Below are 13,186 nucleotides of genomic sequence, written 5' to 3' on the forward strand. Positions count from 1 at the left end.
TTTGAATTTTATCCGTTGGGGAATGGGAAGTCAGTGGAGGGATTGGCAGAGAGGGGTGGCAGATACAGAATGGTTAGTTAGGTGGATAAGTCTGGCAGCAGCATTCATGATAGACTGAAGAGGGGATAGCCTGCGATGAGGTAGGCCAATGAGGAGGGAGTTACAATAGTCAAGGCGAGATATAACAAGGTTGCTTAGTGGTTTCCAAGGTTAGGAACGGTCGCATCTTGGAGATATTGCAGAGGTGAAGTCTACAAGATTTGGACAGTGATTGGATATGGGGGTGAAAGGACAGATGGGAGTCTAGGATTACACCTAGTACCCTGGCATGAGGGGAGGGAATGATGATTGTGTTATTGATCTTGATGGAGAAGTCAGAGGAGGGGGCACGGGCTGGGGGGAATATTAAGAGCTCAGTTTTGGAAAGATTGAGTTTGAGGAAGTGGAGTGACATTGGGGCTGATTATAGTTAACTAAGGGTTAAGAGAGGTGAAATAGGATTACATTTTACTTTTCCAACTTCCAGTGAATATGGTGTAACAATGTCAATTTACAACTGTAGTCTAACTACAGTCAGTTCTATTTCTCTATTTATAAATAGGACATCAGGAGAATTGCCAATTCATTGTTTAAAGCCCAGAAGGCTCCATTGCCAGAAGTGAACTTTGGGAATTCAGCTGATATCAATAGACTTCTGTCTCTGGTTGAAGACATCATTCTGAAACAGAACAGAGCCAGCCATGAATTTTATGATGACAGTAAGAAGAAGGAGAAGTCCCTGAATCTCAGTTTGGGCTCTGTAGACTTGCATGGTATGTTGCCATTTTGGCTGACCTTGAACTGGAAATATAAGTATGACTGGATGTCCAAGTACAATGGATATGAATATGGATGATGACCACATTGCCCTTGTGTATGCGTCTGTGATCATTAAAGCTATAGTCAAGCTTGAATTTAAATGAACTCCATGGTACTGGACCATTTATTTGGTTTATAATTACTTTATAAGATCCACCCCCAAAAGTTTGGAGGCCTGTTTAATGGGGAAATATATAATTACAGAAATTAACGTATTAAAGTTAAGTAACCCATCATCACCCATGTTTGTAAACAACACAAATATATTAGTATAGCATTTTGCTTTAAATTTTATATGGGGAACAAAGCTGTGAAAAGTGGTACAAATTAAAATATACATTAAGGACCAATTGTATTGCCTTCAGCTCATCCATTCTCTTTTCCTTGGTCAACTATTCTAAAAAATGAAGGCAGGAGAGAAGGTGTTAACTAATCTAAACATTAGAGTTACTAATGTAAAATGTAACACTAGAGTTACTGTGAGAATATTTCAGCATGATACATCATAACCTATATGTTCCACATGTACATAATGCTGAAACATTATCTTTGTATCAGCCTGATCTGTCGCATGGCATTAAAAAATATGAAGTAAATTTGCCATTTTAAGTCTTTATGGGATTAGTTTTAGGTGAAAAAAAAGGGAAAAATTTGCTTAATCATAGGTGTAACTAGAATCTGGTACAAAAAACCATAAAGGGCCCTCTGACCCCTGGCTGGAACCCGGTAGGGCTGTGGGGATGAGGGGGGAGCAGGGACATACACAGGAGCCCAGGGCAACAGGAGGTGGATAGGAGGGGTGGCATGTAGAAGAACCGATCTCCTCCATTTTCCTCCTGCAGCCACTGAAAGGCCACCCCTACTTTCCAGATGTACAGAGGGTTGCACAAGCCTTCTAGAGCATGGGTTCAGGTCACAATTGCGACCCCTGTGACCCCTGTATGTATGCCTGTATGTGCTATATTAAGTTTAAAAAATTTCCTTTTTTTTTACCAGAACACAGGTTTAGCTTTGTATGTTTTGTAGACACAAGGCATGTTTTACTAGAAGCTTTGGAGTAAATTACAATGCTTCCGAAACTGTGTTTTTGACACAATGCAAAAAAAATAAAGCATTACAGGTTTAACAATGGATATTACAAAATGAGTTCTACAAATTTTAAAAAAATTTTGAAAAAGAAAAAAACTAAATTTTGACAGTGGTAGCAGCAGAGCAAAGCATCTCCCAGAGTGGCTAAAGAGAAGCCTAGATATACCAGCAGCAGAAGCAGAGCCACTTACTTGGATCTTTGGATATGGTCTTCAGGATCATTAAAATTCAGTCAGATCTTTTGGCTAGTTACATTTTTGAAAGATTAATAAAGTTCTGAATCTTAATAATAATGTGCCACAAAGGAGCATCATATGGAAGGTAGTTGAAAAAATCTGTATTTACTTTGAGTGGTTATGGAGCAGAATTCTAGGGAAAACACAAGATTCAGTGATAAATATGTAAGGCTATGTACCTAGATTTGCTTTTTGATTAGGAATCTATAGTTTTGTACATTAACTAGATGAGGCAAAATTTTAATAGGGTTTAATCAGGCCAAATGTGTGCACATTTCATTCTGTCTTTTACCGCATTAAGGCAGACCTTGCATCAGAATGCAGTGGAACACCATCTAATGTCCCCCAACCCTCCATGTCAAATGCTTGGAAAAAATAAAAAAACTAGAAGAAAAAAGAAAACGTTATTTACATTACACTCTGATTTCTGTTATACCCATCTGGCTTCTCGTGCCTTCATTCATCTTTACAGGTGGATCCACAGTAAGCCGTGGTCCCTAAATTAACAAGACAACACAAAGTGCGCTCCAATGCTGTTTTTTTTCTATGCATTTTACATAGGGGGTAGAATCTACTAAATAGCTGTACTTTGCAAAGTGATACAATATCCACTTTAAATGCACCACTGAATGAAATAAGCGCATTTTAGCACAGTCATAAAACTCTTTTATTTTATTTTCAGAAGACATTAGAAGTCCAACTCCAGAGAAAGGACTGTGTGAGAAGATGCCTCGAGGAGAACAGAACCGCTATCTCTATCTACAACTGCAGCACGTGGAGAGGAGACTGGAACTTCTAGGACCTCATCAATTCCAGAACTCTCAAAGTTACATCCAAGCTGTGTCACAAGTCCAGAATATGAAGGAAATTTTGGAGAATCAGCTCTATGCATCTGGTTCTGCTAGTGACATGTAAGTCACAGTAAGCCAGTAATTTATTTCAGTTGATTTATAAGATATTGAAAAAGCTTTATGATATTATTTATAGAAAAGCTTTATGGATTGAATCTTTAAAAAGCACATGGGATCATGTCCTCAGACTAGTAGAAGAAAGTTCAAGAGTAACTTTAAAGAGTAATACTTTACCAAAAGTGTAATGACTACTTGGAACAGAATTTCAGCAGGGGAAGGCCTCATTCACATGTATGGTAAAAACAGGTGGCTCAGTAATGTTTTTACCGCCACCCCCTCCTGAACACCCTTTTAAAAGCCTAACAAAGCAGCTGGATGCCACAGCAAAACTAAAGTGGAATTCCAGTTAAATTCTACCTAGGGCTAAATCTACTTCCTTCTTCATTCTAGGACTATTCCATCTACCTTGCACAAGAAGAGATGACTATACTTAACTTTTCTGAAGCTGTTCCGGTCTGTTCACATGATAAAAAGAATGAGGCAGACTTGATGAACTCAGCCATGTTTTTACCGCCCCCCCCCCCCTCCTGACCACCCTTCAAAAGCCTAACAAAGCAGCTGGATGCCACAGCAAAATTAAAGTGGAATTCCAGTTAAATTCTACCTAGGGCTAAATCTACTTCCACCTTCATTCTAGGACTATTTCATCTACCCTGTACAAGAAGAGATGACTATACTTAACTTTTCTGAAGCTGCTCCGGTCTGTTCACATGATAAAAAGAATGAGGCAGACTTGATGAACCACTTGGTCTGGTTTTTTCCTATCAGCCTTTTATACTTCCATGTTTATTTGTAAAAAAACTGTTAAGGTCTAAATCTGGGCAATTTTTTTTAAACAAAAAAGAGTCACCCGGAAAATTTCAAAACAGCTCCAGCTGTAAGGCCCCTTTCACGTGAGTGTACCGATTGGGTCCGCTTGTCTGTTTTTCAAGCTGACCCAACTGGATGCTTCATTGCTCCCTATGGAGCAGTGGGTGTAAATGGACATGTGTCAGCTTACACCCGCCTGCATCTGATCCTGTCTGCTAAAAACAGATGGATGGGGATCCGTTCTCCATCTGTCTGTTGGATCTGATTGGATTGGATCGATTCGGTCAATAGTCAGATGGAAACAGACAGGCAGTTCCATCAGGGAGCCCATAAAGGACAGCAGGCTGTGTCTGTTCTGAATAAGTGGAGCAGACACAGACCTGTCACCCACTTGCTAAGTGGGGATCAGCGGGCAGATCCCCTACTGGGCAAGAGGATCCACTGATGGGTCCGCCCCGTGTGAAAGGGGCCTAATACTCACCTCCTCTATGGCACTGTCCCCCACAACAATTACTTTCTGACACTGGAAGTCCCCAGTCTTCAGGGTTGAATGATTGCAGGGCATCATGAACCAAACCCTGCACTCAGAGGAAGGATGAAGAGAGTGATGCTGATAGGATGATGTCAAAACAACCGTCTGCATTATTTAAGGATTGCCCAGTGCCAGAAAGGAGGTATATAAAAGAGGACCTTGTACCTCACGTGAACAGCCTTAAGACATCTACAAAAAAAATAAGTAAAAAAAGACAAAAAATCCAGGGGGGGGGGGGGGTGGACCTTGAGTTGGGCTTTAAAGTTATCCAGGAAGATTTTAAAAAGAGGACGCAAGAGAGAAAACAAGCTAGAGGAAAGGGAATTGCCTGTGCTACATTGTGACAGAGATGCCAAATCTACAGTTTCTCACCCACTGTACGAGTAGTTTTTGTTTCTTTTTTTGTCAAAGCAAGATGAGTTGCATGGTACAGTCATTTTAAAACTCAAGATGAAAGGTGCAGTTATATATTTAAAATGACAAAATAGTAGGAGTCAATGTTGTTATCATAGGGCTTGCAGAGTAAAAAACCACAATTGAAAATCGATCATCAAAAACAAATGAACATAACAGCAATAGACATTCAAAACAAGGCATATTCTCAAAGTCTCATTTACAGTGAAATAAGGTAGTTAGGTATGGCATGTGTGTAAGTAATATAAATGTATAGTTGGTGGGGGGGAGGGAAAGTCAAGAGTTTTACCAAATGAAAAATTATGAAAATTGTTAGCAATAGAGGCTATGTTGTATCTTGTGCCTAGAAGGACTAAACCTTGTCCTGTATTGGGATGTCCTCTGTAAAGCACATGTTAAAAGAAAAAAAAACAGAATAGCAATTGTTCCTTGTATTGAAATGGCTAGATTCCACATGGATTATTCAGTTAAGTAGAACTAAAGCCAAAACTTTTTGTTTTCATTTTAGATAGCATAAGTAAAGGTGATAACCCACATCTGTGTCCCATTGGGGAGATTTCCCTTCACTTCCTGTGCCACAGCCAAAGCAGGAAGTGAGAGGAAATTCCTTCAAAACAAGAGAATCCTTGGTTGTCACCCGGGTCATCAGAACTAATTAGAAGATTTCTCCTCTATTCCTTTTCTGGGGGCAACCCATAATTTGGGATTTTCTTTCACTTTCTGTAATATTGGTAAAACTGAAAAATATAGCGTAAATCTCCCTAAGGGGGGCAAAGACAGCAATAAAAATAAAAGTGTTGCCTTTACTTATTTTGTAAACAGAAGCCAAATGAGTAAGACATGGAGCAATAAAAGGTACCATATCTGATTTGATGAGCCATTTGCCAGTTTTACTGCACTGGCCATATGTGCTATTTTGCTTTTGTTGCCCTCTGTAATTCTTCTATACGGGTTACAAGAAGTGCATGACCATCAGAATCAGGGGCAGAACAGATTAATTTCTAATTTCTAGTCTGAAAACACACAGAATAGAATGGTGGCTTCTACTAAACACTTTTCTTACTGACTTTTTCCTGCATTGTATCATCATTTTGTAGGTGCTCATCCACAGCCAGTCTGTCTGAAGATAAAAAGAAGAACTCCAAGGGACTGCCCTGGTGGTTTGTATTCATCGGTTGGTTCCTGGTGGTAGCGACCAGTGGCGTATCAGGCTTCTTCACCATGTTGTATGGCCTGCATTATGGGAAGGACAGCTCCATCAAGTGGTTGATCTCAATGGCAATCTCATTCTTCGAGAGCCTCTTTATTACCCAACCTTTAAAAGTTAGTTTCAAAAAGATATAGTACTTCAGAACCAGGGGGTCTTTAAGATTGGAGTATTGTGATATGTATCTGACTTCTCTAACTATCTCTCTGCTATATTTTAATTTTACATAGTTACATAGTTAGTCTGGCTGAAAAAAGACTAAAGTCCATCCAGTTCAACCATAGAAACCATTTTAATGTTACTCATTATTTATATAGTGCCAAACTTCCACAGTACTGTTCGCAGGCTGGAAAAATTACAAAATAAGCATATCCAAAATTATAACAGGAATATTGAAAAAGATATTGTATTATAAAAAATACTATCCTTGCTGGTCTAGCGTAAGATTAATTCCTTTGGTAGATTAATAGCTTGAAATAGAATCTCCCATATAGTGATTGTAAGGTAGAATAAAAGGCCCAACCAATCCATGTGCATCAAAGTTAGTAATGCGCTGCCCTCAACATCTGTCTTGAAGAGCATTTTTGTTTGTATGATCAACCTTTTGATTATTTAACCATTTGCCGCCTGCCCTATGGCCCAATGGCGGCCGGCAAATGTCATCAGCGTTCTGGGTGGATGCCATATGGCGTCCTCCCGCATATGCGCAGATTGCGCTCCTGCAGAGCCGTGCAGTGGCGCGATCTGTCACCGGCCGTGTACCTCGGACACAGCCAATGACAGATCTGAGTATCGGCCCCCGTTGCCGGTACCATGTGAACTGCTGTGACTAATCACAGCAGGTCACATGACAGTTGTATACAATGGATGGCTTCATTCATGCCATCCATTGTATACTAGTGTCTAGTTGTGAATGGTCACAGTGATCACATGCACATGTCATGTGATTAGCTATGGCCAAATCACAGCTAAGCACAGAAAAAAAAAAACCCTGAATGAATCGATGTCATTCAGGTAAATGCTTGCTTATAGCAAAGTAATTCTTTGCTATAAGCAAATTGTGTAAAAAAAAAAAAAAATACTGATCACTTCCCCAAAGTAGTACAATGTTACTATGGTAACATTGTACTACTTTGGTCATAGTGAAATATGAAAAAAAAATCTAAATAAAAAGAAAAAAAAAATTATTAAAAAAAAAAAAATATATATATATATATATATATATATTTTTTTTTTTTTTATACTGTCACCAGTCAGTGTCCCTGATCACCGCCATGCCAGTTATATGATGATGCTGTACTGCACTGGTGACAGTATGTAAAAAAAAAATAGTGAAACTAATTTTTTTAATTTTTTAATTTTCCGAAAAATTATGACAAAAAAAAATACAACTTCAAAAAACTCGCCATGCCTCTTATGAAGTATGTCGGACTGTCTACTTTGCAAAAAGGGGTCATTTGGGGGATATCTGTACTGTTCTGACATTCTTAGACCTCAAGAAATTAGAGTGGCTGTCAGTACTTCAGGATTGATCAATATTCAGATCTATACCACAGTTTGTGAACTCTATACCTTTCCTACAAACTAAAAAATAGATCCTAATTTGGGTTATTTTCACCAAAGACATGTAGCAGAATACATCTTGGCCTAAATTTATGAAGAACAATTATTTATTTGCAAACTTTTATAACAGAAACAAAGAAAAACGTGTTTTTTTCAAAATTTTTGGTCTTTTTTTGTTAATTTAGCAAAAAATAAAAACCCCAGCGGTGATTAAATACCACCAAAAGAAAGCTCTAGTTGTGTGAAGAAAATGATGAAATTTTAGTTTGGGTACAATGTTGTATGACCACGCAATTGTCATTCGAAGTGTGAGAGCGCTGAAACCTGAAAACTGGCCTGGGCAGGAAGGTGTAAAATTGCCCGGTATTGAATTGGTTAAGATTAAACTGCCATCCTCATGAGTTTGACTGGCCATAGATAGTTTGATTGTTGGCCAAATCCTGATGAATCAACCAAAATCCAAGCCTTGTGTGGTCATGCGAGCACCATCTCGCTTAGCAAAATTGGACCCAAAAGTCAACTGAGCAGAGTAGGAAATTATTGGCCAAACAGTAACTTCATCCTATCCAATACAGTCACTGTTTGGCAATAGATATTACTCTGCTCTTTACCATGGATAGGGGGATCTACTGGTTTTCTCGAACAGGCTTAATAAGTGAAAATCGAACCATGTGTTTCTTCCTAAGTGCAGTATGGGTTGCCTTAATTGTGCTTTTAAAAATAAGAACTCTTTATTGAATAAAGCTAATAATCACATTACTGAGTCAATCATAACCAGACAATGTGGATTAACAGTAAGTCTTGAGGGGATTGTTTCCTGCCTCCATATGCCAGCAGCAAGTTTGTTTCAGTAGAACAGCCAACTTCTGATATAGTGACAAAAAAAACTCAAAGGAGCAGGATGGAAAATATTTTTTGACGAAATAAAAAAATTCCAGTGCCAGAAACCTTAAGATCGGCAAAGAACTTGCCCAGGTGAGGACGGCGCTGGATCCCTGGACAGGTAAGTGTTCCTTTATTAAAAGTCAGCAGCTACAATACTTGTAGCTGCTGACTTTTTTTTCAAACAGGCTATAAATCCTCTTTAGGAAAAATATACCATACGACAACTTTGAATCTTATGGGCAAGGATCAGGGTATGTTTTTGCTTCAGCTTGCTATTAATTTTCACTGATTGTGCTACTTGGATACATTTTGAATACTTTGTACCAATATGGGCAGATTAAAATATGTTTTGGTTACATATTTTGAAATGGTTTACAATGTTTTACATACAGTATACTTTTGCCTACTACTAGTTCAGTGCATGTATTTTTGCTTGAGTAGATACTGCTGAACAAGGATGAGCTCAGGTGTGTTTGGACATGAGTCTCAACCGCCCTGAGCAATGGCAAAATTCCAGGAAGCTGTCATCGTGGACCGCCAATCATAAATGGTGAAGGCATTCCCTGCCCCACAGCCGCTAAAGTTTCCTTCTGCATATTATTATTTAGCTTTGCGCAATCCATAGGATTTATTAGTACTATTCCTGGATGAAAAAAAACTTCAAACTGAAGCTGTCTAAACTGTACTGTGATAATTCATTGAATTCAATTGCATAGACAAATATGGGGAGATTTACTAAAACTGGAGCGTGCAAAATCTGATGCAGCGCAGCATAGAATTAATTGAACAAGCTGAAGTTAGAAGCTGATTGGCTACCATGCACAGCTGCACCAGATTCTGAGTGTTCCAGTTTTAGTAAATCTACTCATTATTTATTTAGTACTAAACTTCCATTAAAAGTTTTATTTTTAGAATTAAAATTTAATTTCCTATTTTAGGGATTCTAGATTATATACGATGTTTATATGTGTGTCAGTAACAATGCTTTTATTATTTATTTACCTATATATTTTATGTATAATTTAAAGGAAACCAGTACTGAAAAATATTTAGCTTGCTATTGCCTAGCTAAACGCTTCTATTGCTGACCTCTTTTCTAAAACTGTCAGTTGCCTGTGTGCCATGTTGATCTAATGGTTTTCATACTGTCTATGTCACTAACCCTAAACAGGCAGGGGTGGACTGACCATTTGGAAACTCGGGCACTGCCCGAGGGCCCGGAGTCAGTAGGGGGCCCCATGAGATGCCCCTGGTACCTTTTTCATAGGCTTTTTTGAGTTTGAGCAAGTACACAGGGGCCCCATGATCCGCTATTGCCCGGGGGCCCCATTAGTTGTCAGTCCACCCCTGTAAACAGGTATACAGATCCGGAAATTTGAATTTACTGGGTCTATTGGTTCAAAAGATATTACAGGGAGAGTCAATCAGGCAGCTAGCATTTTAAAGTTAGCAATAGTGTTTTATTACATTGTTACTTCAATACTGTGGATATGCTACATGATAGGCCAAAGCAAATTTAATGTCAATGGGGTCAATTCACTAAGAGTTAAAAAAAATGCGGCAAAATAACGCATGCGGTAAATGTTTTGCAAATGTGCAAGTCATTAAAAAATTTTCAGTAAATAATTCATGCAGTAAAATATTGTTATTGCGGTAATTACTGCACATTTTTATGTGGTAATTTATTGCACTGTAGCTGGTTGTTAAGGAAGCCAGTCGCGGCATCCTTAAAGAGGAGCTCCACCTAAAAAGGGGAAGTTCCACTTTAAGCCTTTTTCCCCCGCTTCCCATTAAAGATTGGCACCTTTGGGGAGCGGGTACCCAAATTTGACAGCTACCCGCTTCCACTTCCTCTGCGATCACCTAGGCAATCAGAAGCAGAAGTTGTCCCCCCCCCCCTCCCTGTCTGTCTTCTGGAACAAGTTAAAGGTCCCAGAAGACCACAGGGCCATTCACAAAGCACAGCACTTCTCACGCATGCTCAGTGGGCACCCGGCTGTGAAGTCGCAAGCTGTCACAGCCGGGTGCCCACATTGAAGATGCCGGCGCCAGGGAGAGAAGATGGCCGGTGAAACCAGCTGTGGTGAGGACACCGCTGGACCAAGGGACGGGTAAGTGTCTGTATTTTAGTCTTTGTAGCTGAATGAAAACAAAACATGACAGCAATTGCAAATGATGAAAAAAAAAACAGTGTGACCCCCCCCCCCCCCCCCCTCCATCCATAGGCTCTTTGTGTCTGGTATGGATTTTAAGGAAAAACCCTCATCAAAATGTAAAAAAAAAACAGTCCTTAGGTCTGCTATGGATTTTGGGGGAACCCCACACTAAAATGAAAAATAAAATGGCGTGTGACCCCATGCCATTTTTCTTTATATTTTGGTGTGGGGTTCCCATTAATATCCATACCAGACACCTAGAGGTTGGAGGGGGACCCCTCGCTGCATCTGAAAAAATACTGCATGTGATACCTCCAGCAAAAGCCTGGTGATAAATACCGCATCTTTTTTTAACTTTTTGTTCCGTTTGTGAATTGGACTTAACAGCTTACTGCATGTTTTTTGTGGTATTTACCAAACATTTTTAATTTTGCATTAAATACTGCAGAATTGTTTTTTTTTATTGTTAAATTGGACATTTTGTTACCAGATGTGATAATTTATGTAAATGAGTAAGGTGACAGTGTTATCGGATGCGGCAACCTTTAGTGAATTGACCCCAATGTGCTAAAGTATAACTACTGGGATGCACAATCTCCCTAGTCACACAGGGGTTGATTTTCTAAAAGTGAAGAGTGCAAAGTTAGGAGCAGCTGTGTATGGTAGCCAAAAAACTGCTAACTTCAGCTTGTTTAATTAAGCTTTGACAAATCTAGCCAGCTAGGTTTTAAACAAAGACATGTAAAAGTGGGCTGGGAAAAGGATGTGGGGGGGGCCAGATGTTGGAAAATGTATTTCTGTGCAAAGCATTTCTGCAATCCATGCATAATTTCCTATGCTTTTTCCCTTTAAAATGCAGAAAAATATGTGTGGATGTGTGCCAGAGAGAGTCTGCATACACACTATACATAGGAATGCGACTCTTGGGAGATGCTGTTCTGGGGGCTACAGGAACCGAACAATCAGCAGTTGCCCCTGTAAAAATATTACAAGCCTGGTGATCACGTTATGTCTCAATAAAGGAACAAAGTAAAAGAAAAAATAATACTGAGACATGATCCAAAGGGGAAGAGGGACATTTGAGTAATGCCTGGACATACACCTTAAAAGGGGATGGCACAAACAGGAATGTAATGACTTAGGATAACGGATCAACCACATAAAGACCCACTTTAACGACAAAGCAGTGGTTGGTAAAGACCACTTTATCAGATGATCAGTGTGCATTTACAATATGAGAACCAATGTTACTTTTTTCTAGATTTGTTGTCATAACCATAGCTGTCACTAAAGTGTGGGCCCTTTAACAGAAGCAAGCATGTTATGTGCAATTAGTCCATTAATGTTGGCATGAATGTTGGTGGACATGTCAAAGTAAGATGTCAATGTAGTGATAAGAAGTAACACATTGAGGAGGATTTATTAAAACTGTTGCACGCAGAGTCTGGTGCAGCTGTCCATAGTAACCAATCAGCTTCTAGGTTTTACAGTATTGTCAAAGGTTGATTGAAGAAGCAGAAGTTAGAAACTGATTGTTTACCATGCGCTGCACCAGATTCTGTGTACACCAGTTTTAGTAAATCTCTCCCATTTACTTCCAGCTGCCAAAACTATTAGATTGGTTCCTTGGTGGTTAGAGATTCATTGCTAACAAATATATATTATGCATTCTTTGGAAACTCATAATAAAACCTCTTGCCGATTGCGCACTGTAGTTTTACTGGTACAGTGCAGCATGGCTGCGCAGAATCATGTAAATATATGTGACTATCTATCTCCAGGTAGGGGGCGCGCAGCCCATGCCACCCCGCTGTGCTCTCACTGGCTTCCTTGGATGCCTATCAGCGGGTCTTGGCTGATCATTCATGGCTGGGATCCACCGATCATCGAAGCAGAAAACAGGAGAGAGATCTGTGTTGGTAAATAACACAGATCTCTACTGACAGCAGGGATGGGGCAATTTTTGTCTCCCTGCAAAGCAGGGAATAAAAACCGTCACATTCCTTAGTAAAAACAACACGCAGGTAACACAATAACACTTGCTAGGCACACAGTTAACCCTTTTTCAATATGTTAACCCCTTCCTGCCCAGTGTCATTAGTACAATGCATATTATTAGCACTGATCACTGTATTCATGTCACTGGTGATGTCAGTGTCCGTTAGTCAGTGCCCAGAAAGTGTCAGTTAGTGTCAGACTGCCCACTGCATGTTCACAGTCCTGCTATAAGTCACTACTGTAACTAATATTAAAAAAAATTCTAGTATATATACCGTCATTTGCAGATGCTATAACTTTCATGCAAACCAATTAGTATACAATTATTGGATTTTTTTTTATCAGAGAGGCGAATACATTTTGAAATAAATTTATGAATAAATTTAATTTAATTAAATTTTTTTATTAGATATGTTTTATAGCAAAAAGTAAATTTTTTTCTTTTTAATTGTCGGTCTTTTTTAATTTACAGCACAAAAAGTAAAAAAACCAGTGGTGATCAAACACCCCCAAAAGAAAGCTCTATT

General features: G+C 39.2%; 1 protein-coding gene across 2 annotated transcripts in view; it reads left to right on the top strand.

Moving 5' to 3' along the window:
• The window catches only part of LOC149452055 (polycystin-1-like protein 2), a 159,291-nt gene that overhangs the window by 79,483 nt on the left and 66,622 nt on the right, over window positions 1-13,186 (top strand). The window contains exons 30-32 of one of the 2 annotated variants that reach the window (XM_089689776.1): window positions 602-812; window positions 2,866-3,094; window positions 5,948-6,173. In XM_089689776.1, coding sequence (XP_089545902.1) covers window positions 602-812; window positions 2,866-3,094; window positions 5,948-6,173 — 666 coding nt within the window. The remainder of the gene's footprint in view (window positions 1-601; window positions 813-2,865; window positions 3,095-5,947; window positions 6,174-13,186) is intronic. The other variant, XM_089689777.1, reaches the window with a different exon arrangement.

Source organism: Staurois parvus, unplaced genomic scaffold (assembly GCF_062004578.1).
Source record: "Staurois parvus isolate SC_StPar_1 unplaced genomic scaffold, SC_StPar_1.0 ptg000498l, whole genome shotgun sequence".
In the NCBI taxonomy this organism is placed as follows: domain Eukaryota; kingdom Metazoa; phylum Chordata; class Amphibia; order Anura; family Ranidae; genus Staurois; species Staurois parvus.